We start from the raw sequence: 27432 nt of genomic DNA, 5'->3' as shown, positions 1-27432 counted from the left end.
TGAATAATAGGGGGAACACGTATTGCTTCATTTTATTTAAAAATATCGCTTTTCTTAATGATTTCTTGATCTTTGCCTATAATGATAGTCAAAGTTGGTGTGGCTATAGAGGGGCAGAGGGGGCAGGTGCCCCCCTTTGCCCCCTGTAACTCTGCCCCTGTCCTGCTGCTTTTCAGAATTCAACATCTTATAAGGTAAAAAATATATATTTTTACAGATTTGATATAGATTATAACGCACAATATTGAGTGAAAACCTGAATTTCTGTGACATAACTAAAGTCTCAATTGTGAATAATGAATTTGTTTATTCACTGGCTGGTAAACTGGCTTAATGACTTGATTAATAAAGTATCTTAAAGGGTGGAATGGGACACTCGATTACACGCAGATCTGAGCAGATCCTAAATTAAACTGCTGGCAGCAGCTTAAACCACACATAGTGTACATGCTGCACGTTATATCAGAATGAGGAACTCTGAGATCATGTTCATGCTCTGAAGAAGCACAAGCATTGAACCAAATATAGCAATGACGGGTCTGTATTTTTACAAGAGTAGCTGCATCCTCACTTGACGACAATCTCCTCTTATACTACAAGCAGACTGGAGCAACATGAGGCACTCAGAGATGGATTGATCCAAAGCTTGTGATGGAAAGGCCCTGCATAAGAAAAAAGATACTCAAGGGTAATCAGGGCCTGGCCTTATATGGTGGGATTCAATTACAGTGTTTGATTACTATTTTACAGTAATATAATGGGGAAAATTCCACTTCAGTTTATTGTCGACTTTAATCAAATAGCTCAAATCTTATGTAATGTGCTGTTTACTGTCACCAGAGTCCAGTCTGAACACAGAGTTCATTTCCATCTCTTAGAAACTCTCTTAGAAACAAACACAAAAAGTTTGCTCCCTTCTGAGTCTCCCCAAACCAGGACTTGCTCAATGATTCTAAGAATCCCCTCAGTGGCGGTACGCCGAATCTTGCCGTCACATCTTAAAAAAAGTGGCAGCAGATTATGTGTGTGAAACTTAAGTACAAACATCTGCTCCAGCAAAACACCATGAATAAAACGTCACTATCATTTGACAGATACTTAAATGTGGACCACGTGACTAGCTGTTCTCTTTGGCCAAAGACACACAAGCGCGCCCACACAGAGGCTGTCCAAGCCAGAGAAGAAACATGGGAACATGTGCTGGACTTTCTAGGAACCGACCCATTCTTCGGGGAGCAGCAGACAGCCAATCAGATAGAGAGGAAAGGGAAGCGGTAGAAAGAACCTCCTCTCATTTCGATGAATGTTTGTTTTTGAGAAGATGTGGGGGTGTCACGAGGACAAAGTTAAATGAAGTATGACAAAAGAAAAGATTTACTGCAAGGATCCTGTGCTATGTTCAGGTCAGGTATTCAAAGAGGCTTTTTGTAGACCACCAATGATCCAAAGTTAGAGTAGTTATGGTAATAAGATTATAGTGTCATAAATAATGTCAGAATTTTTCTGTTTTGGCATAATTAAATAATAGAAACAACATTGTTTGGCTGCTAAATGGAATTAAACATAACAGTTACTTTCACTTAAAACTAATGAACTCACAATTTGATTAAATTCGATGTGATTTTTAGTAGGATTTAATTTATTTTTACAAAGTTCCCATCTATGGCTATAAAAATCATTTTTCCACAGAACATCTATAGAACACAGTCCAGCAAAATCTATGAAAACAAAGGATTAATCAGCTTTATTTACCTTAAATTATATATGTGCTATGTGAAACTCTCTATACGCTCACAGCCGTCTAGTGTTCGTGTTTGGATGTGATATGTTTTCCAGCAGGACATGCCTGTGGGGCGACCACGTGTCGGACACTTGATCGAGGAGAGCGATAGGAGTTTGCTGAGACAGGGCTTGACTGATCTCTCTCAGGGACTCCTTCTGAGGTCAACAATGCATTCATTTCATCACCGTGGACGTGGGAGGGGTGGCGGGGGTCCGTTAGGGGGATGGAGTTAAGTGAGCCAATCAGGAAGCTGCCTGAGCCACACACCACAGCTCAACCACTCAATCCTGCCAGACACATTACGGGGCTTTGAAACAATCCCATTAGTTTGTCCTGGAACAGACAAGCTGAGATAAAGCTGCAGCGTGCACTTTACCATTCAAAACAGTCTGTACCTGCAGGGCTACTTTAGTTCTCAATAATAAACAAAAAAGTGTAAGAAGGAGGTTCATGAAACAACTTAAAATACACATTTTGCACTCATTAATCCAAGTTTTTACACACTCTGAACAAACTTCTATCAGATATTTACATTCACATCTATAAAACAAGTTCTGAATTAGTTCAGATCACAAGCTCAGCCTAGTATTGTGTTGTTAGGTAACATCTGAGCTCCTTGAGGTTCTACGGGCTTTTCCGTGTAAACACCAGAGCATGGGTGGAGATATGAGTTAAAGATATGAGGCACATGGATCTGTTGCAGGTTCACACACAGCGACTTGTAAAGGGCAGACATGGGAACTGTAAACAGTTATGTGAAGCCCCTCCTCTTTCACCTGTTTTCAGACATCATGCACAATGCTGGAGCCTTAGAGAATTTACAACTTAGAAAATAAAAGCAGAGAGAAGCTGAAAAATAACAACCATAACTGAGAATGTCTTTAAAAATAAAGATGTTTGGCACAAAAATAAACTTTTACAGCTTTGATTAAACACAAATAGGATGAGTAGGAGCAGATCCTATTGGTAAAAACTGGTAGTAAAAGTGTTATATCATTCAAAAAGTACATAATTTGTGAGTTTTCTGGTCTGATACTTTCCTTTTCATGTAAACATATCATTTTGGGTTAAAGACTACACATAAAAAGCACAAACACGACAATTACCCTTAAATTTTACACAGCTGTTTCCTTATACCTGGCATCTTTTATCACCTCCTTTCACGTGTGCAGAAGTGCATTATATGTTATGTGTATAATCATTTAATTTTGTTACCCATGACCAGCTGTCAGGAAGGCTGCCATCCTCATTGTGGATGCTGAAGTCCTCCTCCTCCTCCTCCATGGTGGCTTCAGTTTTGTCCCTTCACAAGCACAAGTTGCTATTAAATATCCTTAATGAAATCTCAGAACATCTGCAGGAGTCTTTAAGAGTAAAATAAAAGTTAGTTCCCAAAAAAATGAAGGAAAAAAAGAGCTTTCAGAGGCTTTAAGTTCAGTTTCTGTAAGCACACGGGAAAAGGTTTTATTAGCTGTGCTTTGTCATGTCTTCACCGAGGTGCAGAGGCTCTTCTAGAACATACATGACGAGTTCTTTAACTAAGTGAGCGGCTCACGTGCTGGTGTTTTAGACTAAATTTATCAACAAGTGTCTACTAGAAATGAACTTCTTGGAGGAAATCTGAGAAGATCCTAAGCTGCTGTGCTCTGCTGTTGCCTTAGGTGCTGATACAACGCTAAACAGCAGCAGCAACATACATTACAGCGTTTTTTTTTTTAAATAGGAGTTGTTTGTGATTGTAAACCTACTAGTTTGGTCATAAAATTCAAGAAATCATGATTTATTGGCCATTTTTCTGTATTTTCGTTTTTTTCCAGTCATAGTTAGTAGTTGGGTGAAGCCATTTATTGTCAAAAAAAATATGTTTACTCTTTTTGAATCATAATTACAGCAGAAACTTCCCAAATGAGCTTGTTCAAAAGTTTACATACCCATTTTTAATACCTTAATATTTTAATAGTGTTACTTTCATTGTAGGTTTTGTTGACCCCTCTCCAAATGTAGTTTTTATAGTTGTTTGAAGCAATGAAACCAAGTTCAGTCTTAGTCTTATCACTCCAAAATACTTTGGTCCAGTAGTTTGTCAGCTTTCTCTGTGCTGTTTGGCATATTTTAAGAAAGCTATTTTGTAGCATTTGCGCAAAAAATGGCTTTCTTTAGGCGACTCGACCATCCAACCCATTTTTCTTCAGGTGTCTCCTTATTGTAGACACTTCTTCAATTCCTCTTATGTTACATGAAGTTCAATATGGTTAAGGTAGTGAGGCGTGCATATATTCAGCCATATTATTATTGATATCTATTCCGTTATGATCTACTTTTCAAGAAGAAATTTCTCCCAAAAATGCAACTTATACTCACACTTTTGGAAGAAATGTATATGATATGAATGATTTTTTTCCTTCTCTGTTATGCTACCTGTTTATACTCATATGTATGTTCAAAAGTTATGTTTTTAAAGTTTTAAAAATTTTGTTCTAGTGAGTTTAATACATGTTTATCCTGTTCGACCCGCAACCTAAGGTGTGCTTTGGATTTTGGCCCCCTTTGCGATTTCTGTTGTAAATCTTAAAACATTCACATCCGTTTTTCAGAGATCTCAGCTGAAGTCATTTGAGGGTTTTTATTCGGATCCCTGATGATTCTTTTGGCACAAATATCTGTGTGTATGGTTTGATTTCAACAGAATCCCCCACTTTCCACGTCTTGATCAATCTTTGAACACTGCTGTCTGGTATTCTCAGTTCTTTGCATATCTTCTTATATCCCTTTCCTATTTTCAGTTACCTTTTCCAGTAGATCTTTAGACAGCTCTTTAGCTTTCCTCATGACTCAGAAATGTCAGTGTATCACTGGATGAAGGATCCAGGGGTCTGTTTGGAACCCAGAAACCCCAAGACCTTTGATGCAAACACATTGATTAGAGGTGAACGAGTCACAGGTGAGGATGGTTATTTTTACCATTTTATCATTCAAGCCCTTTTGTATCAGCTTGTGTATGTGTGTGTTTTCAGAACAATGTCAATTAATGAGCCCAAATATACAACAAAAATGAAGGGCATAGTAAGAATTGAAGGCTTTTGAAAAGCAGCATCACTTAAACTCAAAGCTAAATGCCTTTCGAAGTTTAATTTTCATGACAAAGACTGATTTTCGATCACTTTTTTCACAAACACACTCAGACAACAATTGAAACATCTGTACATTTATAAAATCTGCAGTATAAAAACTGTACAAAGGAAAAGGCTGTCAGAATACAAAGGGTTCATGCTTCTGTGACGACTACAACAGTCAGAACACATCTTTTTCAGTCAGATTGCAAATAAGTACTTTTTTTACATTAAGCAAATATGACAAAAATATATATTTGACATTTTGGTAAAAAACTTACTTGACAATAAAAATAACTTCTATATAAAAAAAAAAGTGGCCAGAAATTGCACACAGATGTGTGAGCACTGGCATGTAGTACAAAAGTATAAAAAGATAATAATATAAGACAGTACCTGAAATGTTTCCACTTTTTTACTCTTACTTTTGTACTTTAGATTGCCCTTGATATTCTATTGAAAGAACTAATAAAAAATTGTAAGATAGGAAGGTCAGTGGAAGATCTGCATTGACTGATGCAATCATGAAGCACTAAATAAAGGAATGAAACTAATTCTAGCAAGATTATTGTCTTTTACACGAATGTAGACAGAAGTAAACATTGATGTTTTATCCATATGGATTTTATGAACTGGTAATGGATTTTAGGGCAACTCTGAGCTGCTCTGAGTTTGAATGTCTGTTATAGTCAGATGTGTTTTCCAGTCAGGAAGAAGAGCGGTCGGTCCTCTTTGGCATTGGCGGTTTGGAATTCATCGCTGAGCCTGAACCTCCACTCCTCCTCCAGCTCCAGCCTGCCCACCGTCTGCCGCAGCGAGCTGCGGTCTGCGCTGATGACACACAGGGTGGCACCTGAAGGAGATGTGAGGAGGGGGGGGCAGACACTTTTATCACGACACAGAAATAGGAAATATAATAAAGAACTTGACTATTTTTAGAAATTAAAGTCTCTCTAGTTGACTTGTATTTATTACTGTACATAAACATTCATGTCCTAAAATAATCTTATTTTCTTGGTCAAAGTTATACATTCTATTTTATCATTCAATAGTTAAAACTTTGGGATTCTTTACTAAGCAGTTTTCAGAATTCAATAGTCTTATAAAGTGGCTGATGTGCAACAGGGCTATGACCAAATCATGTAGGAACAATTTCATTATTTAGAATCATATTGCTCTATTTTCTGGAGTATAAGTCACAGTTTTTTTCATAGTTTAGACAGGGGTGCGACTTATACTCAGAAGAGACTTATTTGTGTGTTTTGTTTCTTTTTTAGACACAAACAGTCTCATATATTTGTTATTTTCACAGTAAACACCAGTTGTCCTTTAGCAGTTGTTCCCTCTATCAACCACTAAAGGACGCTGCATCTGAGTACAAGTGCTACTGACAGCAGCAGAAGAAGTGTCGTCCAAATCAAGCATGGAAGAGAATCTTATTGTTTTTGTCTTAAACTTTGATATTTTTCTTAAACAGATCAAAAGATTAGTATTATTGTATTTATTTTATTTTAGTTACGCTGGGTTTGGCGGATTTGTTCAGAATTGTCAGACTTTTCTCCCAAAAGTGCAGCTTATACTCCAAAGCGACTTATATAAAATTTTCTTCTTCTTGATTAGACATTTATTTCTCTTTCAACTTATACTCCGGAAAATACGTTAAGTCTTTAATCATCATTGTTTTTTGGGTCAATTTAAATGTATTTAAAATGTCATTTAACAGAATATTTTTTCTTGATGATCTTCTGCTTTACCTTTCAGGAAGGTGAATTTCTTGAGGAAGGCAGAAGTCACAAAGGCATCGGCAAAGCAGAGAAGCAGCCCGCTGAACAGCAACCCTGTGGTGCTGATGTTGACAGAGTGAGGTCTGGAGCTCATAAAACACACCGTCACCTGCAGGAGGGAAGCAGTATGTTACCGTAGCACAGGTACGAAGGGTTTTACCGGGGAGTGTACAGTGAGAGTCTGTACCTCAGGACCCAGGTTGAGGTAGCAGTCTACAGACAGAACTGGGTTTGCGTAGTTCTTGATGCTGAGCGGGAACAGCTTCTGGCTTGTGTGTTGGAGGTACTTTTCCAAAAGGAGCTGCGCCGGTGTGGCCAAGAAAAGATGCTTGCTGTCTGGGGCACAGATGTACTGTGAAGGTCCCACTGAGGTGGGAACATCTGTCATCTGGGGGAAATGTACATTCTGATCAGATTTTTTTCTTCTTTCTTTTTTAAAAAGTGACTAGAGTTGACTTTTCCCTACATGACACCTTTGTACAACCCTATAGTAGTAAAAGTAAATGGACAGGAATAATCCAAATACATTGTTCAGTTTACGGTGCTCATCTTAAATTTAATCTAAAACATCAAATCCACTTGTTATTATCCATATCTATTATCTTTTCAGTACACGCACATGGAAAAGTGTTTTTTTTTCTGTAAAGAAAACTGTTTCTTTTAGTTTTTTTCTTCAGCGTTTTTAAGTTTGTAGTTAATGTTGCTTCTTATTGGAGAAAAGGTTTACTAAAGTTCTACATAGGACAGAGTAACAGTCAATTCCTGTTCATGTGACGCCTACTTTTAAACGTGTTCTCCATTTATACCTTGGTCTTGATGATGAAGGTCCTGTATCCTCCTATAGTGATCTGCTTCTTCATGACACTGAAGTTGTTGAATCTGCAGACAATGAGGCCAGCACTGTGCAGCCTCAGGGTGAAGTCCACGTCGTGGCAGGTGAAGCGGTTCTGGTCATACTGGACGTTCTGACTCCGGTCAACATTGAGGAGAAGGAAGTCATACAGGTGACCTCTGAAGAAGGGTTCCCATCTTTTACTCCCTAGTTAAGAAGTAATAAAAAAACAAGATTGCAACCTTATATTAGTACAAGTACAAGAAGGTTTTAGAAGTAATTAACCCTTAAACACCAGAGTTTTAGCTTAAGTGTTTACATACTGTTGACTATTGTTTACTGTAGTGAAGTGTATCAACATAAATCAGCTGATTCCGTTGGAGAAAAAAGCTGCTTTGTGCCATTATGTAACACATTCTGTTAGTAATGTGGTGCAAAGCTGATATGAAAAGCTGCTTTTCTCTTACTTCAGAATTACCTTATTCACATTGATCACGTGAAGATTTACGATATGTCAGAGCGTGTGTTGTTTAGGTGTTGCCGACAACATCTCTAATTAAACCAACATCTTATTTTTAATTCAGAAACTCAATTTTGAGGGGATAAAAATGAGTGTATGAAAAAACTGATTGCCAGTAGTTTAACTGGTCTGTTATTGTTTAATTAGTAATGTTTTAAATTCATTTTGTTTCAAGGTTAAAAAAGTACTTTCATTTGGAAGTGTTCTCCTGTTCTTAACGTTCAGGGTCCTGACCTTTAAGCCCACGGCTACTCCACTTTCTGATGCCGCACAGGCCATAGTGGGCTAGTTCTGGACAGGCCTCCATGTGCTGAAGGACCTGCTTCAATGACACCGCATGCTCCACTGGTCCACTGAAAACAGCATGGATGAAAAACAGTAAAAGGTCTTTGAGTTGCTTCTGTGATTGATAAGTACAAATCTAACTTATACAGTGATGGAATAGACTAATATTCTTCTCATTCAAGCACAAAACTACGTGAAATACCTCCGAGCATCGAGGTCCACCGCATTCCACATCACGCAGGAGTCATCTGCAAGGATGATGAAGGGCCACACATCTGCAGGGCTTCCTCCCTCCAAACGCCGACTGCGCTCCAGTTCCAGGTTGTGATACGACAGCTCTTTAATCAGGAAATGGGCAGCACCTGCAAGGACAACAAAAGCTGGTTATTGAGGTGATCCTTCACATCTGAAAAGTTATGTTTAATCTCAAGTCCACACTGCAGAGTCAATTTCTTTAGTCCAAACAGCCCAAATGACAAAAACTCTGACGTTTCTCATTACTCTAACGCGTAATGTTGTCAGCAATCACTGAAAAAATTTAAACAAAAAAATAAATAAATAATTACGAATTGTGCGTTAAAACCAGTAGAGCAAACGCATAGGTGTTCTCTCAAAATACCGATTCCAGCTCCATTGAAGATGGTGGGCAGCACCAGCATAATGTGGTTGGGCCAGTACTTCTTGTAGACGGCCATCTCGTACTCTTTCACCACAAGAATGTGTAGATGTGATGCTCCGTCCATGGCGTGATACAAGTTGAAGAGACCGTGCTCGTGGCGTCCTGTGGTCGGGGTAAAGATTGGAGTCTTGATGCAGTCTGGGTTCTGTAAAAGAAAAAAAGCATCTGCTGAAAACAATTCATATAAAGTAATCAAAATGAAACTAAATAACCACTCATTAAGTCCATTCCTTAAAACATAGTCACCATGGTATCAACAAAACATTTCTACAGTTTTATTTTGTAAAAAATACATTTAGTTGTAGCCTTACAAACAGTGCCATCTTCTGGACAAACCAGGAATTGCACTAATGTTATCAGAAAATAATATATTCGTTTGTTGTTGCTGAAAACTTAAAAGTAAACTCAAATCCTAAAATTTTAGCATTATTTTGTTGATTCCAATGGATTCAGCTAAATAAAGTAAACACTGAAAGAAACACAAATGATTCAAAAATTGTGTCAACACAGGAAAATTCTAGGATTTTCTAGACACCAGGCTCTTCGGTCGTTAGTTATGAACGCATTTACAGAAGATCTAAACACCCGAAGCAGAGATTGTGTGTTTTAGTGTAGAAGAACTGACCTGTTCAGAGGCCAGAGGCAGCCTCATGCTCTCCAGCTGGCCTCCCTGTTGGCTGAAGCTGAAGTAGTGCTCTTTGGATTTTGGAATGATGAAATACAGTTGGATGTCTTCTCCCAGCAGCAGATGGGTGAATGTGAACGCATGCAGCGTCGACTCGTATATCTGAAGGTCATTAACAGAAAACTCCCATTTACACTGAAAAGAAGTGTTTTCATTTTTTTAATTTTACTGACCTGATATCTCGGGTTGAAGCCCAAGTACTGATGGCACTGTTCACAGTGATGGTAGGTGTTGTAGGCCGCATACTTGGACAACTTGATTCTGGATGTCCGCCTGCGTAGGTAAACATCCTCCTGTCGCACAGGATTTCCTTCACAACAATAAATGTCTTAATTTACATCAATAAATGAAAAGATCAAGCCTTTTAAAGTTATGAAAACCACAAAATACTCACTTTCACCAACCGGTTTGAATCCAGGGCAATATATGGAACTAATGTCGTCATATTTGGCATCATGGATGATGTAGTCAAACGGCATTCTCTTTATTACGTCCGTTTTGGGCCAAGGAGCATTAGGTGGGTGAAACTGCACAGACTCAGCCTGGACACCTACATGCACAAAGACAAAGTGTGTTTCATAAACAGAGACAATAAAACATTACATAGGCAGGAAAAGTAATAACAACAAAGATACTGACTGTAATTGATGTCTTCTTCATCATAGATGTCCACCTCCATAAGCCGGATCAGCATTCGAGACAGAATCCCCAGGAAGTGCAGGTATGCTCCTGTTTTACCCACCTGCCCGAGGACAGAACAAGAAGACGAGCTCTAACATACGTTCAAGGAAAAGGAATCTTTGGTTATGATGAGATAATGGCTGATACTTAAAATGATACAATTCCATTTTCTACCTTAAAAAAACTATATACCATTCAAGATGAAAGATAACTCAAAGAAAAAAATCTAATAAGAATGACAAATAACAAAATATTCAAATGCTTTTATCACTTTTCAAATGTAAAAATGTGATTATATTGTTAAAATAAAATAAGACGGTTGATAAAGAAAAAAGTCAATGTTACCTGTGGGGGTCCACTGAGCAGAAGCCTGCGAGGGTGGAAGTTGTCGCTCCTTCCTTCCGTTCGGTTGCTGCTGTCCATATGGTTGGGTTGCGGGACGGTCCACTGGCGGTAATAGAGGGACTGCTCTGTGCAGGTCATCATTTTGCTCAGCAAAGGTCTGCACACCAAAGGAAACCATTTTTTTCCAGTGTTAATCAGTATAGTATCAGAACTACCTGTCACTTTTATCAACAATATTTCTGCTTTTGTATATTTGTGCAGTGAAATTATAGATGTGTGGCATACCTAAAGCTGCTTGCCCATGCGACATAGATGTGAGGCAAGAATGAGGTGCAGCGTGGAAGCCCACTGCTGTCGCTGACTGTGATTATGTCGTAGAGGGCACGAGGCAGCAGCACAGAGGGCGGGCGGCCCACTCCTCGAGCCCAGGAGCAGTTCTGATGGGGAGAGGAGGCCCGGGGGGACGAAGAGTCTGACGATGTGGATTTAGGATGGATTTGGTGGGAAATGGGTGCCTGCTGGGAGGTGGGACGGATGTTAGTCTGGTCTATAGCGTGGGGTGACGGTTGACTTTGGGACTGTGAGTGCATCTGAGAGGTGTAAGCTTGAACCTGAGCTTGGTTTGGAGGTGCAGTTGGAGCATGTGGGAAGGACTGAGATGAAGGCTGGGGCTGAGCTTGTGCTTTTGAGGGAGACGGAAGAGCATCGAACGCCCCCTTCTGGACATTTGGAGAGGTGGTGCTTTGTGCAGGGACACACTCGGCTGCACTCTTTTGGCACCCAACAGGTCCTGGTTGAGTGGACTGCAGTACAGAGTCTCCTGAACAAAGATGATACCATTATTTTAGTTTATTTAATCCAGGGTTCCTACAAGTTTCTTCAAATGTAAGACTTTTTAAGGCCATGCATGTCAGAAATTAAAAAATTTTTCTCAGTCTATTTCACATTGTATTAATTTATTCTGATTTTATGATCAAAACTATCTTGTCGTTTGTGCTGTGAAGCTTGAGCGCTCTTCTTTTTTCTTAAACCGCCATTCAGCGTGTTGGTGCATAACAACTTTTTACCTCATTTGGTCAAAAATAATAATGGTCAAAAAATGTAAATTTTGACATGAAATGTGAAACGGAGAAGTAGCAGTTTTAAGGCTAAGATGTCAAAATTTAAGACTTTTTTAAGGCATTATTTTTTAAATTCATAAATGCAATGCTTCAAAGACTTTACTAACCCTGTTAATCACTTAGAAACAAAATTTAGCTCAAATTTCCGTCATTTTCTTGTTACTGTTGTCTGACCGTTCTCTTGCGCCTCCTCCTCCTCGTTGTCAGTGCTGCTGAGTTTTTCCGGATCACTTTCAATCACGTCACTTCCTGGTCCAGGTTTGTGCAGAGGTCGAGACTCTGCCTTCACCAGATAGGCTGCCAGCCCCAGTTCCTGCTCTAGAGTCGTGCGGTGAAGGTAGGAGCAGCTTATAACGCGGAGGTCACAGTACTTCAGAGACCTGTGTCAAAGAAATGCTTCTTTTAAAATTCAAATAGATTTAAAATGATTTCCTGTTTAAAAAAAAAACACCTGAGATTTGTATTTTTATTTTGAAAATCAGGTGAAATTTCCAGGTGTGCACCTGGGCAGGGATTCCCCTAGAGGCTCGGCTCCTGACAGAATCAAGATGCAGGGAAGAGCCTCCAACTCTAAGTAGGTATGAGGAACCCAGTCACAGTCCTGGTCCTTCAGCCATGTCTGCAGAACAAAGCAAACATAAACTGTGTAATCTCCTTCAGTTGCAGCTGTTTTAAGATAAAACCTGTTTTCATAAGTCTCATTGTTTATCACCTTAATCTGGTTGGTGAAATGTTGTCTGATAGTAAGAGTCTGACTGGGATTCCCCAGGATAATTTCGAAACAATCCTCCAGATCGAGCTGCTTTCTCACTCTGCAGAGCCGCCGGTGGGCCCACTCTGCCAGCGCTAAAGAGGGGATCCGCAGCAGCACCATGTGACCGTGATGGGAGGGGCACTGCTGAGCGGCGGTGAGCAAGGCTTGCATGATTTCCATCGTTTCCACAGAGGTATGCTTGTGGAGGTTGTGAGAGCTGCTGATTCTGCCGGAAACAGCCACCAAAGCCATACAGTAGTGCTGGATCAAAACCATGGTGCGGATCACAGCACTGTGCAGCTTTGGAAACCTGAAAATATAAACGTGTGAGGATTGCACAAGTTCTCATAAAGGTGTTTAAAACTTGTAAGGAGAAACTGTGAGGTAACTTCACCTTTCTTCCAGCGCTGAGGACATGCTCTCAAAGGACGAATCATAACGCATCAGAGGCAAGCAGCCACCCGAGCGAGTCGTTTCTAAAAGCTCCGACACGCCAAAATAGCGCGTCCTTTCATGATATAAGTCCACGTCCTGAAAACACAGCCCCCCCAGCCAGGAAACTTTAAAATTCTGCTGTTATCTTTCATACATTTAAGTTGAGTTTGACTTACATTACTGAAAGCAGGAGGCCAGTGAATCTCGTTGTACGGACTAACCCGTGTGCACTGAGTTTGAAGAGCAAAGGGGAAGGAGGTGACGTGGAGAATCAGGATGTTAGCCGCATCTTTCACCTGCTGAGAGTTTAGGAGCAGATCCACGAGACCCAAACCGCCGTCTGGGCTGCTGCAGGATGAGCTGAATGAGATGAAGAGAAAGAGATCAGATAAATCTGCTTTTATTTAACACCAGATTAAGCGTGTATTCAGACTGGACAAGTGCCTTGGTACAGAACAAATCCACTTAATTTGATCAAGTTGCATTTGGTCTGTTTTCAGACCACCATCTATCAGACATTTCTGTTTAACACTGAAACAAAACCCCACAACTAAATATCTCTTCAGCCATTGGTCAGAAATTCTGTTGCTTATGTTGCTACATTCCCACTCTATATACATCCCATAATGCCCGGCTATGGTGATCCAGTCTGAATCCACACTAAAAGAACAACATAAAAGACTAAACCTTTGGTCTTAAGATTTATTTTAAAATACAAACCTGCTAATATCCCAGTGGGCGTGGTCATGAACCAGGATGTAAAGCGTGTAAGGGTTTCTATGAGCTTCCTGGGTAAGGTGGTCAATGCGTGCTTGAGCCTGTTTGTCCATCTTCACCACATATTCCTCTGCCTCAAGCTTGGACATACATTCTTGGTCAGAACTCACAAGGTCCTGGAGGACACCTGCAAAACACCAAGGTGAACATTTATTTCATTCATGACAAGCAAAACAAAAATGCTATTATTGATTCTAATTTCTGGAAAAAAGTTAATCCATTAATGCATTCTTCAGGATTGTAACGTTAAAGATTACTGACCAGAGTTCCTGAGGTGGAAAACCGTTTGCTGGAATGTGACCTCTGAGGGCGGGACTAGGATGAGGAAGCTGATCCTGTCAAACGAACCCAGGTCCAGGTTCTGTGTGCTGGAGTCTGCGATGGCACAAACGTGAGACAGGAGCTTTCTGGCCACCGCCAGCTGGATGGGACGAACCTCACGCCATTCTGCAGAGTATTCTACACACAAACACATGAGGTTAGAACCAAACATGCACTCACCAGGAGAGAAAATAAACACAAATTAAAGTAATATGATGTGGGATTTTGAGGTACATGAAATAGCCAGAGGAGGACAGTTGATACCTGAGCAAGTGTCTTTGCTCTCTTTAGAGCTGACTTCATCTTTTGAAGATTGAGAATCTTTTGGACAGGGTTCTTTTCTGGGGCTAGACATGGCCTCCTCAGGACACTCCTGGTTTCTGGACAGGGGCAATGCTTCATTGCTGTTTGTGGGGATGCTCTCCAGAAGGTTATCTATGTCCCCATCTGACAAATAGAAGAACACAAGATAAACATCAACAAATGATCCCTACATATGATTAAACTCTCTGCTTGGACTAGAGGATTGACGGATATACTTATGTTTGCTAAAACTCTTCTTTCTTAAAAAGTGGAAACATTTGGATGAGTAGTGAAATGCTTCAAGATTTTAAATCCAGATGCCATGGCGTAAATTCAAGACATTACCTGAATGAAAGGGTACTTTTGTCAATATTTTTTTGATAAAAGAAAACGCTAAGCCTTTTACAAATTGAATTCTGACAGCGTTTTTTTTAATTGAATTATACCATAAATGTCACAATTTTCATGAGTATTTCTGCCTGACTCAAATCCAACATTATTGTTGTTTTATCCAGTCAGTAAAGATAGATCACTGCTTTTGGATGTTAGCTAAAAATGATTTTGCTCACAATAAAACACTTGTTAATAAGTGATTAAAATGATGGAAAAAATAATGTTAAACAAACTAGTCAGAGCACAGACCTGATCCAAGAGACTTGCAGAAGTGGATGAGTTCTTCTGCAACACCTGAAGACAACTGCAGGTTGATTTCTTTCAGCCCCTCACTGGGAGAAAACATGCTCTCTGATAAGGCACGGCACTGGTGTTTCCCTGCAGCACAGATAACACACATTCAGCAAGATCTTCAGTGCTTTGTTTTAACTTTTGCATGAAAAAGCCCCAACCTGTAACCACCACGCAGGACTGCGTCTCATGTCCCGGTGTGGTGACGATGATGACCACATAGTTGGTGTTTTGAAGCTTTCCTTCCATCAGTCTGCTGAATGTCTGATGGAGTCCTTGAGCCAAAGATCTAACGTCCTCCCCTAGCACCACCACTCCCTCCCCACTAGAGGACGCAGCGAGCTGGGCCAGCCAGGGAAGCTGGCTGGAGGTCAGTGTTTGGTGACTCTGCAGAGAGATGTGCTGCAGGTGGCCAGGCAAAGGAACGGGAGTCTGGAGGAAATCAAATAGCAGAATTTAGTCAATGATGGACATTTTCAGTGTCATAATTTAATTGTTCACATGCCTGACCTCGAGATTATAGTGTCTTCCTTGAACTGCTGGTGTCTGAGGCTGCTGGAACTGCCTGATTTCACTGAGGTGGGACTCCCTCCATGACCTCATGAATATCTGCTCCAGATCCTCAACCAGGGGAACCTGCTCAGGGCCTGGGAAGACAATGATTACAGTTGCATACTAATAATTATTTAACCAAAATCACAAAAAAAGAGCTAAAAATGGTTTTAGATAAGCAACAGGTTCCTGAGATCATGCACTTTATTATTTTTAAGTAAAGACTGATTTAAATGAAGGCCAACCCCATCATTAATGAAGGATTGGGTCACTCTGACAGGAGGGTTTACACTGACCAAGCTGAACTAGGTAGTAAATGGTGAGCAGAATCTGCATCTCGGTTGACAGCGGCTGAATGGGCGAAGGTCCATAGTGCTGGTAGACTCTCGGTAGTGTTTGTGAGCTCAAGTAGCAACTGTGGAGCAGAGAACTGACCAGGATGTCTCTCACGTTGCCAGTCAGCTGAGGAAGGGGACCATGTCCTGTTTACAAAAGAAGATCATCAGAAAATTGATGCAAATGTTCGGAAAAAATATAATGACATTGATTTTTCTATTTTTTTTTACTTAGTTATTTTTAAACTGCTTCTCTCTGACATCTTCAAGGCATATCTTTGGATAAAAACATCCACCTTATCAATGCAATATCACAAAAATGCTTTGGCTAGGATTTTGATGGGAGGAAGGTTAGTTGAATAAATGTTACAAATGCAAAAATAAACCACAAGTTATTCTAAATCAGATGGTGGGAAAATACAGGTCTGAGACTCTAAAACAAGCTAGCAGAGGTCATGGGAATGAGGAATCCCAAAAACATGCATTGAGGAGGAAAAAACAGGAAATAGAAATAAAAGCAGAGATGTAGAAATCCCAGATATGCTGATATAAAATGGCTCATGAGAGGAAAAATAATTGACAAAAAAGACTGAAAAATGTTAGTGTATTATATTTAAATCTGACTAAAATGATTATTGTTGGACCTTCTTATTTAACTCTGTGACAGGCATGAATGTTCCTTCAAAGTTAAACTCATTTTGTTCTACAGAAACCTAAAGTTTAACCTTTAAATATGACGGGTTGCAGTCTGCAGGTGTGCAGCAGCTGATCAGGAACTATGACAGACAGCTGTGGCGGAGAAAAAATGGCGGCAGACGCCTGTGAGGAGCTCTGCAGAGACGGGATTTCTAAAAAAGAGAAATAAAAGTTATTTAAGTTGGACTAAAGCACTGAACATAAAAACAATAAATAAATGCACCAATCCAGTACAATCTGCTGCTCTTATATTGTACCTGATCTGTTGCCATTGGTGACGACAGAAGACACTGATAAGGTGGATAAGGATAACGATGCTGGTGGAGACTTCACAGAGCTGTCCTGCAGACTGTTGGCGGATAGATCAGGGGACCAGCCTTTGTGCCTCTTTTTGGGGGGTCCAGCATTTGCATGGGGGGCTTAAAAAAGGAATAAAGATTTAAAAAGCAGGTTTAAATTCAATTTGAGGAATTTTGTTTAGCTTTTTATTTTCTAATTTTCAGCCTTTTCAAAGGATTTTCTATGAAGCTTAGTGTGGATGGTTTTAATGATAACAGCAAACGATTTAACAAATAGACTCAATAATGTTTTAGGAAGGACTCCGAGTAGTTCAGCAATGCTGAAGAGTTGTATTTTAGTCATGCTTTTATCTGTCTTTTCCTCTCAAGTATGTGCTGAAATGCAGCTCGAATTCACACACATGAAAGGTTGACCTGTTCAAAGGGCAATTCAAAAAACAACAGGGACAGGAAGGAAGCGTCCCTCACAGAGAGAAACCGCCAAACAAAAAGGGACAAGACAGCGAGGGAATTTTACAACCTGGTTTATAGAGGAGGCAGACTGAAGGAGGTTTGAGGAGAAGGGAAGAGCGACAAAAAAAAAAAAAAAAAAAGAAAGGTAGGGTTTTAGGGCCTGAAGTGTTGGCAAATAAAAGCAGGGAAAAACAAAGGGGAACCCCCAACACACACACAACACAGAGGGTTTCTCTGTGTCTCATACACACCAACACAAAAACACACAACAACAGTCCCCGGTGGCTTCTCAAAGAGAGGTGTGAAGAGACGAAAGGGAGGAGTTTATTAAAAACCCACAACCTGATCATATCCACACACCGTTGATAGAAAAAAAAGGTCCCTCGCTATATCGTGGTTCACCTTTTGTGGCCTCGCTGTCTCACTTATTCTTTCACCATTCTTTCTTTTTTTTGTCCTTTTTTATCGTTCTATTTTATTTTATTTTTTTTTTGGAGTACATACTTTGCAATCTTTGTAATGTTATTTAAACTTGTACAGAAATTCCTATTCATCCCTTAACTTAAACTGTGACTCTGAGAGCTTTGCAATAGAACTCCAAAGTAAGTTAATGCATACATGGCAAATAAAACCTTGAATCTAAAGGGTCAAAGTGCTGAGGGGTCAGTTTTTGTCAGGAATGGTGAATGATAAATATTAAAACGCAAGAGAGCAGACAACATTTAAAAAACGTACAAAGGAAAGCGTTGAATAAAATGTATGAACCTGAACAAGGTGTTAAATATAGAGGGTCAATTAACTAAACCACAAACATCTGTATAACTTTCAAATATTTACATAGTTTTACTATAGCAAAACTATGAATCCTATGGAAGAACGTGTTTGTTAAAAGGCCAAACATTTTTTTTATTTTGTATGATTCTTTTAAAGCCTCTAATACAGTTAAATTCATAGTAGTTGAAACTAATTAAATTGGTTTAGGACTAACATAATAACTTTTCGTCTGCTATGCTCCCCCTAGTGGTCCTGAAGGAGAATAGCTTGGTACCTGCAGCAGAGGACCTCCCAGGCTGGTTTACATGCAGCTGAGCAGACGAGGGAGCGCCATGGTTGCCGTTGATCAGTGTGTGAGCGCCATCCGTTGTTGGTTGCTCCACGTGGGATCCTGCCACTTGCAAAATTGAAACCATAAATACGAATTATCACCATAAAAATCTGTAAGTATTCAGTTACTGAAGTGTATTTCATGTGTGTCTCTCCGTCTGTTTTCTGTCACCTGTCTAGTTACCTGCTGTCCGTGACGTTAATGCAGCGCTTGGTGGCTGTTCATGGGATGACAGGCTGCTCTCTGAAAGAGTGGGCCTTATCGGTCTGATTCTGCCGTCTGAAACAAACAAATGTGTCAAACATCAAGATATAGAGTGGCCTCGCTGCAATTACAGGTATTTTAGTTTCTTTTAATCTGGGTTTGAAGCGTAGGCCATGGGAGTCTTAATGCTGTTGTAAATATAAGACAATACAGGTCACTTCATTTATTTATTGGCACATTCTTAAAATGCAATCACATGGATTACAGTAACAAATACAACTTAAATATATCTGTTCAGAGAGAGTGTGAAGTTCTTAACAGGTCTTAAATAACCACCTTCACCAAAACAGAGTCATGCAACAGAAACAGAAATGTTAAACAAAATGAAAATGTTACATTTAACCTCGTTTACACTTTTTTTTCAATTTCCTTCCATATTTTTAATAGTTTATATAAGTAAGCTTGATTTTAATTGTTTTAAGATTTAGATTTAAGAGTAGAGTTTAGATTATTTTAAAACTTTGGCCCTCTGTACTTTACTGTATTTTGACTGATGGTAGTTCTACAGAAAGAAAGATATAAATCATCTCAGTGCCTTCTTGGATAAGGATGAAAATCAGAAGAATACATAAAAGAAAATCAGCAACCAACATTGGTAAAACATTTGACTCATATTTTAACATGAAGAAACAAATGCAACAACAATTTACATTAAATAGTGTTAATATGATATATTTTTATAATTAAAATTAGGAATAATAAAAAACAAAATGTACTGACTTCTAAAATGTGGCTCCATTAATATATATTATCACTATAATATATTTAAAGTGACTCAGGAAACCCACAAAAAATGCAAAAAAGCTCAAAAGTAAATAATTGGTTTGAAAAGTATTTAAGACTGACACCATGGCAACTTTATTCTGCTGAAATCACGACAGTCGCTTTTGTTGTTATTTGTTGAGTTCATCTGAACATTTACTGATTTAAAGGTGATTTTTATGGAGTCAAAAACATCTTTGTCTACAAAGTTGGTGAATAATCAGATAACAAGTATAAAATAATAAGATTTCAAGTCTGCAGAGTTTGTGATCTTTAACACAAATACTTTAATACGTTTTTAATACGTCTATTTATAACTTCAGATTATTTCCTCTAACTGAACTCTGTAAATCAGTAGTCTCATCTTTCACACCCACATCAAAGTTTTTCAATCAGTTCCTTCAAGCAAAAGCACCTAAAATGGAGATTATTCTAAATATTAGATGTACAATCTGAAAATAAAACATTTTTTTGTCTTTTTTTATGGTGGCAGGAAAAGATAAAAGACCAGGAAAGAGAGAATCAGTGTGTGACATCGCGTTCATCTCTTACCGTTTACTCTCCAGCAGATGGGAGCTCCTTTGACCAGCATGCCTTGCTTGTTTCTGTACAGGTGGTACCTCAGGTGCTTCTGTTTCTTCGGCTGAGTGCTGAGTTTCAGATTAATGTGGTTGGAAAACTCGGTGAAATAGCGAAAACCTTTTTCTCCACACCCCATACAGTTTCCAGAGAAGCCTGTCAGAGCGTTGATGAAATGAATGATCAGCATCACTCGAGACACAAATGACGAACCGAAGGGTAAAATTTAAGTAAAAAGAAAACCGCACACAGGCATTTTCTTTTCTGACTTGAAAGTTGATATTTAGTTTTTAACCAAAGCTCAGTGGACTCACCGAGCAGGGCGTTGCGACCTCGTTCGTCTGGCAGAAAGCGGTGATCCACTGCACACACCAGCAGGTTGTCCGGGAGGGAGGGGGACTTCACCCCAACTAGCATGAAACCAGCGGGAACATCCAAGGCGTCTGACGCCAGCGAGGACAAACGCAGGTCTTTGCCAGCCTGACAAAAGCCTGTGAGGAGGCCACAAGGAGAACATACGCTTTACCAGAAGTGTTAGCATGAAATGTTTTAACCCTTTAACACCAGACCTAAATAACTCTTTGACCTGACGTGACTCCTCGACCGTTTACGCGATCAACATGAATCAGCTGATTCTGACACGGAGAAAAGAGGCTTTACATATCGGCAACACATTACTAACATAAAGTGATGCATGATGGAGCAACATCTCTGCAACAGAATCAGCTGAATTATGTCGATTGCGTAAACACTTCACAGGACTGCTTTTCTGAGGACCAGGGTGCAAATTGACGAACAGCCATCATTAGCCGGAAATGGAAATTCTAAAAGATTTCACCATTGTTGCACCTTTTATTAAAACTTTTTAATGTGAATAAACGGTTCAGTGTGCTACATGTGCTTGAAGTGGGCCAAAAACTTTAAATATTTTATTCTTTTCAAAAAGGATATTAACTAAAAAGTTCAGATTTGTAAAACTATTACAAGGGAGTTTTAGCTCCAGTGTTTACACTCCTTCAACAACCGTAACTTTTAAACTCTTAGCGTATTCTGTCAGGGAGACAGCGGCTTTGCACTGGTATGCAATACTTTATATGGATATCAGTGAAAAGCTACTTTAAAGTGTTGCTTACCAGAGCAGAGCTGCTTTTCTCTGCCGATCAGCAGATTCATATTGATCACATAAGTAGTTCTGGTCAGAGCAAAGCAGGATTTGACAGAAACATCTCCGGAGTTAAAGTTTTAACGATTAAACGGAAAAAAGTGAAACATTGTATCAATTAACAAAGTTCTGTAATTTCTTACATTTAAAATTAGACGGACGTAATTCACACATATTTATGTGCGAGCAGCACAAAAAGTGACGCAAATTCATGTTGACCACATGTAATACGTGCAGCCACATTGCTGCATTTCCTGCTCATATTTTAATTGCGTCCAAGGCTGAATTTGGTTGTTGGCCTCACGTATTTAAAATGAAACTTAAGGTTAAAGTCTCATTAGCTGCTACGCTCCTGGGTACGTGAAATGTGTTCTCCGCATACCCAGAAGGAGAGCAGTGAGCTGCAGAAATAGCCGCTCTCAGGAACCATTTGGTGGTTTAAAGCTAACTGTAACTGTAATCCTGACCTTAACCCTTCCTCTGGGTCCATACGGCCAAGGAAAAAGTTCAGTACTGGCCACACGCTTTTCGAAAATTACTTGTGAATGGACACTTATTTTAAATGATTAGTTTGCATCAAATTAAAACTTTGAGTTAATGGTAAACTCAACAAAAAAATATTTAATTAAAAAATAGAGAACCTTTATTAATAAATACAATGTTTCAAGGGTCACCAATTAAATTTGTGTTTTTAGACCAAAAAAAAAATGTAAAAAAGTTTTCTTTCTGACTGAAATCGGGAGACGTGAACTTCCGGTTCTGTCTAATAATGTCTGGGCACCATATTTCTGTTCTTCCCAATCTGCTGGATCTACGTTAATTGCATCAACGGTTGTAGAGTTACAGTAGTCAAAAGAGTATGAACACTGAAGCCAAAGCTCTGGTGTTAAAAAGTTTCCAAACTCCATCATACGGACCATCTGTGGTGCAGCAACCCTCAGGGGGGGGTTTCATCTGGTAGGGTATTGGCGGACTGTTTGACTCAGAGCCATCTTCGTCATCTTCATCCTCGTTTTCTGCTCGACCTGCAAAAAAGAAAAAAGAACATTTGAATGTTGAGTGATCCTAAAATCCTAAATTAAAGTAAAGTTTGCAATCCACACTGAAGAAGAATCTACAAGTTTGATTTCACTGAGCTCACTCTGACCAAATGACTGCTCCGTCTCGAGGTAGAGCTGCGAGAAGACAGGCCGAGGCACCAAGGTGTTGGACCTCAGAGAGGCCTCGATGGAGTTATGGAGGACCTCCTCGAAGCGAGCGCTCCGCAGCTGGCCCGCATAGGAGTTCCCCATCAGAGTCCTGCAAAAAGAGCGACACGGAAGCTCCTTTTTATTGAACATACTCCAAAAAACGTGTTGCTGGTTACATTTACACATAACGTTTCCTGTGTGTCACAAAAGTGTGTACTCAGTTTAAAAAAAGAAAAATAACTGTGTCTGCAAGAAAAAAAAACATTTTAAATAACTTCCAATTTACATTCACTGACTCTCAAAATCCTCTGCCACTTAGAAAAAAAAAGAATGTTTTTTTTACTGACAAATACCTGAGCACAGCAAGTAATAGGCAGAAAAAAGGATATGATAAAATTCAGATGTGCATTAACTCAAACACATCCAGACAGGCTCAAACTGTGGTTACTGGTGCATGGCGTCTATCCAAACAGCTTCATATAAAATCAGCTGCACTGACACAGTCAGGACATCCTGACCTAGACACAACTCCCCCTCTCTGTTTTTTAACTTTCCTCCACCGTGGATCGCTCTGGCTTTGGTTTCCTCGTTCCTTCGGGTGTTGACAGAGATTTATGGTTTTAAAAACTGGATGAATAAAAAAAATTATAATAATATAGCCGTAAAAACTGAAATTTCCTTTTGGCTTTACAGAGCCTGAAAGAGACAACCAGGAAGCGTCTATAGCATCTTTGCCAAAAAAAAAAACACACAAAAAAAAAACATCAAGATAAATTGAATTAAAAAGCTAATAAGCCATTGGATGAGCACTGAGGTCAAATAATTCATTTCCTGCAGTTGAGCAACAAGAAAAATTCCAGTGTTAATAGTGTCTTAAAACTCACACGTCTCAAAATAGCTTCAGATGAATATCAAATTATAACTGGTGAAATCTTTATGAGCACACAAGGATCACCAAACTACAGGACGGAGAAAGTACAGACAGTATTTTCTTAGCAGGAAAAATCAGCTTCTCGGGTCTCTGGCGTGTCTTAAACACATGAGTCACATGCAGCTGCTGTGAACAGCCTGTCTAAATGACAGGGAAAAACTGGAATTGCTTTAAAGCAAGATTTTTGCTCATCTAAACTCTAAATCCAAAAGCATCTTAAAAAATATAGTGATAAACTAACTGATAAATCTCTATTTTGGCTTTTCTACTAAAATAAGTTACTTTTTATTAACATTTATGAATGTATTAATTAAAACTCCTTTATTTTTTAGAGTATCCTTCACTCTAAACAAATTGAGTATTTTTTGCTAACTTAAGTTTGCTTTGTAGCTTCAATGATGAATTTATTAATTTATTAAAACCAGTAAAGCAGCTCCAGGTGTTAGCCGCTGCGCCGCTTTAGGATTTATAGTCCCATATGACGACGTGTGTGTCTGTGGGGGGGTGAGATTATCCTCACATTCTCCTCCGAAATTCACGAGCACATGAACAAAGATCTCATCCTCTGCAGCCGGCGCCCCCACTTTCATATGCAAAGATGCAGCACCGATTTTTAGGGCTTTGCACCACTTTGTAGAGACATGGAGGGAAAACACACACACACCTGCTTTAAAGCAGAGAGGAAGTAATTTTTTTTTTTTTTTTTTTTTACAACCACAGAGACAACACAGGGAGGGATGTGTAAAAGATAAGAGATCAGCAGAGAAGTGTACCTTATTGGATCTTAACTACAAATCACAGAGTTTTACAAAATAACCTTTCAGTGCAAGTCTGGAAAAATACAGACAAAAAAACTAATATTAAAGACACTAAAGCACATTTTCTGGTTACAGATTCACCAAAAAGAGCATAAATCTTACATAATTGGAATGAAATATAATTTAAAACCAAAATTCCTGAAGAATATGATTGCATCCTTTGAACAAATGCATTTATTTAAAAATGATTTCTGTTCCAGCTCAGTTAAAGAAACCTACAATGAATAAAACAGGACTAGCAAGACACAAGTTAAACTTTCAGGGGAGCTTTGTAGATTTTTTTTTCTCCCCCCCTCAGAACCCCCTTTTCTCTCTCCTTAACGTGGAAGTGGGAGATCCTTTCATCCCCCCTTCCTCTTTCTCTCTTTTCTGCTGTCTTTCACCCTAGGGAGAGAGACACTATTGTGGTGTTTTATGACCCCTTGAACCCGTTCCCTCCACCCTCAAACACACATACGACCTCACACACAAGCCTGCAGTTAGGATCTGTTAAAAGTCTGAGGACCGCCGCAAATCACAAGAATTCACTTGGAAAAAAGTGAAGAGTTTTTAAGCATGAAGATTTAGATTTATTGCATTTAACTAAAAAAATATGCTAAATGGACAATGTTTGATTAAAGCAAAAAATATGTAGCATTTTTAAATAAATATGTGAATTTTGTGCACAATTAGTTAATTAATTTGGCAAAAAAAACATTTTCTCTGGTTTTACTTCATTTTCATGCTTTCTCTTCAAATACCCATAAATCCGAGCGGCAGGAGCACACATAAATAATCTCCGCTTTTTTTTAAGGGCATGGGTGAATTAGTTTTGAAGGATGTCTCATGACAGCAAGGTCAAAGGTGAGCTCAGATAATGTTTAAGTAAGACTTTGATGTCACCCACACTTGTCATATGCTGTCGCACGCACACACACACACACCCACACACGCTCTCCCGTGGTCTCTCGCCCAGCAGACACAAAAGACTTGTCTTCGGGGGGGGTGAAAGGTCAGCATGGGAGAGGTCAGATAAGAACCTCTGGCTTCTTCACTCTGTTAGCCAGGCCCACATACCAGCCACACAGAGCACGTGCAGCATCCACGCTCTTTATAGGGTTAGTGTGACGTTTTGGATGCAACGTCTTTGTGTAGATTTGTGTGTTTGTCACTGCTGTTGTGTTTAAAGTCCCATTCCAATGAAAATGTTCTTGTAAGAGTTTTTTCGGTGGATATATATAAAAAGCAATTATCTTAAAATTGCCTTTTTTAGTATTTCTTCATTCAGTTTTTTGTAAATCAGGAGCAGATAAAAAATCCATTGGAAAAAGCTTGTAGTTGTGACGTAGAAACTACTACGGCAAGCCATAAGCTCCCTGCTTCACTCTATTCTGATGCATCCATTTATAAACAAAAATAACCATTTATATCTTTGTTTTTCTCATCCGAGCTGACATCCAGCTGAAAACTGTACATCTGGATAACTTCAATATACGTATAAGTATGATGGGAAATTAGTGGAGGCTTACCCTGCGGCACAACTCAGATGAATTTCTGATTAACTCCTGCTGCTCTACAGAAACTATGTCCCTATAAATGACTGTTTTTTTAAAATAAATTTTGCCTAAAAACGGCATAATCATGTTTAAAAGACCACTGGGAACGCTTTTACATCAGATCCCTCGTTAGCTTGGATGAGTGTTAGCAGGTACATACTAAAGCCATGGATTCAGCAACTGAGTGTTTATGTCTACATGTGAGAAAAGGATAAGATAAATTGAGGAATGTCAAGCTCTGTCAGCTGCAGCAAAAACAAAAAAAAAAAAAAAAAAAGAGAAATTAAAACCAACTAAAACTAAAACATGGAGATGTCAATCACAGGCATGAACCAGTGGAGCCTCAGATGTGAGCGTCATTGATCAGTGGCCCTCAACAAATGCTTTCATTCACAGTTTGCTAAGCAGACGCAGGATCGATGACCAGGAAACCCATCACTAAGCCATTCACTAATTCACACATTGGCCTGTCACTCAACTCTACAACACACTTAGATTTTTCTTTTTTTAAGTGGATGAATAAAATGCCATCTTAACAATTGCTTTCCATAGAATCTTCCAATGTTTTGAGCAGCAAAAGCATTTCCTGCCGGAAATGAGATGGAAGCAGAACAACACTACGTCTGAACACCGTCCATCCTCAGCTCTCTGCTCTGCCTGTCTGTCGCTCTGCTATCTCTCGACAGCGTCCTTGCCAAGTTTTTGCTTCTTACCCTCTCTATCTAGCAAAAACTCTTGTATTGTCTACATGCACAATAAGCTACTCTCCAGTATTCAGAAGCATACTTTTTTAACATTTCTATTGCTTTCAGTTTAAAAAAAGGACTTAAGTTCAAAGATATGCCACAATACAAAGAATTGGATTGTTTTGCATTAAAAACATATTTTAAAAAGACACAAATTTTCAGAAGCAACACAAATACAATACTCTACTTTCAAGTAAAATAATGCTTTTATGAAGCATGTAAGGATAAAAGATTAATATTACTAATAAAGCTTTTATTAAAAGTAATAGCAAATTTAAACTGAGTTCTATCTAATTAGATTTTTTTTTTTTGTAACTTTTTTTCCCCTAAACACACACACACACACAAAACTCCTTAGGCTAATTTGCCTTATAGCTTTTGCTAAAGAAAAATAAACCTTTTAATCAGCTTAATCCACAAAATAAAAACATGCAAATAAATAAACACACATTAAGTCAAAATCTGTTAAATATTCTCCTGGATGGATGAGAAAATTAGAACAAAACAAAGCAACGTGTCTTTACAGTGTTAGGACTGAAAAAACTAAAGTTTTCTTTCCATTTAAAATGCATTTCTCATCAGAAAAGATTTGTTTACCTGTTGCAGAGATTACTCTATTTTAGCAACAACAGAGCTGGCAGCGTGACGCTCGTTTTACGTAAAGACAAAGTAATTATGTGTTTATTTGCTAAACTATTCCTGGTAAAACCAAAGAAAACAACAACATCAACTTTTGCACTTTTTTTCCTTTTCTTACTTACTTCCACGCTCCCGTAGAAAAGTCGACAAAGGAAAACTTCTGTAAAAGCTGCCGTGCTCATCCAGCGACTGTCACCATGTCTCGGGCGCCAGATCTACGGTGGGACAGCATCACCTCTGATCCCCGCGAGGGCCCTCCCCCCTTTT

At 39.1% G+C, this 27432-nt stretch overlaps 1 protein-coding gene and 1 long non-coding RNA gene across 5 annotated transcripts; one reads left to right on the top strand and one right to left on the bottom strand.

The window, feature by feature from the left end:
- Positions 1-4972: 4972 nt before the first annotated feature.
- greb1 (growth regulating estrogen receptor binding 1) lies at positions 4973-27422 on the bottom strand. 4 transcript variants are annotated; one of them, XM_024295909.1, is made up of 34 exons: positions 27288-27422; positions 22454-22605; positions 22224-22331; positions 20459-20635; positions 20118-20300; positions 18723-18818; positions 18483-18605; positions 16940-17101; positions 16712-16834; positions 15948-16133; positions 15610-15746; positions 15261-15531; positions 15058-15186; positions 14377-14559; positions 14053-14250; positions 13735-13918; positions 13191-13374; positions 12974-13110; positions 12538-12889; positions 12329-12444; positions 12000-12205; positions 10990-11524; positions 10705-10861; positions 10318-10420; positions 10073-10228; positions 9852-9988; positions 9619-9780; positions 8934-9138; positions 8517-8676; positions 8264-8382; positions 7484-7716; positions 6865-7065; positions 6648-6786; positions 4973-5746 (listed from the first exon to the last, which is right to left on the bottom strand). In XM_024295909.1, the coding sequence occupies exons 2-34, from the start codon at positions 22596-22598 to the stop codon at positions 5583-5585; spliced, it is 5871 nt and encodes a 1956-aa protein (XP_024151677.1). In that variant the 5' UTR covers positions 22599-22605; positions 27288-27422; the 3' UTR covers positions 4973-5582. The 4 variants fall into 4 exon arrangements, with proteins under 4 accessions (XP_024151677.1, XP_036066792.1, XP_036066793.1 ...); XM_036210899.1 differs by lacking the exon at positions 27288-27422 and having other exon boundaries at positions 10990-11222; positions 11316-11524; positions 22454-23532; XM_036210900.1 differs by lacking the exon at positions 27288-27422 and having other exon boundaries at positions 10990-11219; positions 11316-11524; positions 22454-23532.
- Positions 13801-20183, top strand: LOC118598283. Its single transcript, XR_004947407.1, has 5 exons — positions 13801-13933; positions 14028-14269; positions 18456-18591; positions 18719-18876; positions 20059-20183. It is a non-coding gene; the product is annotated as an uncharacterized LOC118598283 (long non-coding RNA).
- Positions 27423-27432: the final 10 nt, after the last annotated feature.

The sequence above is a fragment of the Oryzias melastigma genome, linkage group LG3 (assembly GCF_002922805.2).
Source record: "Oryzias melastigma strain HK-1 linkage group LG3, ASM292280v2, whole genome shotgun sequence".
Classification (NCBI taxonomy): domain Eukaryota; kingdom Metazoa; phylum Chordata; class Actinopteri; order Beloniformes; family Adrianichthyidae; genus Oryzias; species Oryzias melastigma.
This window is presented reverse-complemented; position numbering and strand designations above follow the sequence as displayed.

Coding starts and splice junctions, on each gene's coding strand:
- greb1 (XM_036210897.1), bottom strand. CDS start 22,682: ATGTGTAAATGTAACCAGCAACACGTTTTTTGGAGTATGTTCAATAAA. Junction 14,251..14,376: donor GAGCAAAGACACTTGCTCAG/GTATCAACTGTC, acceptor GTTTGTGTGTAG/AATACTCTGCAGAATGGCGT. Junction 10,229..10,317: donor TGAAGAAGACATCAATTACA/GTCAGTATCTTT, acceptor TTGTGCATGTAG/GTGTCCAGGCTGAGTCTGTG.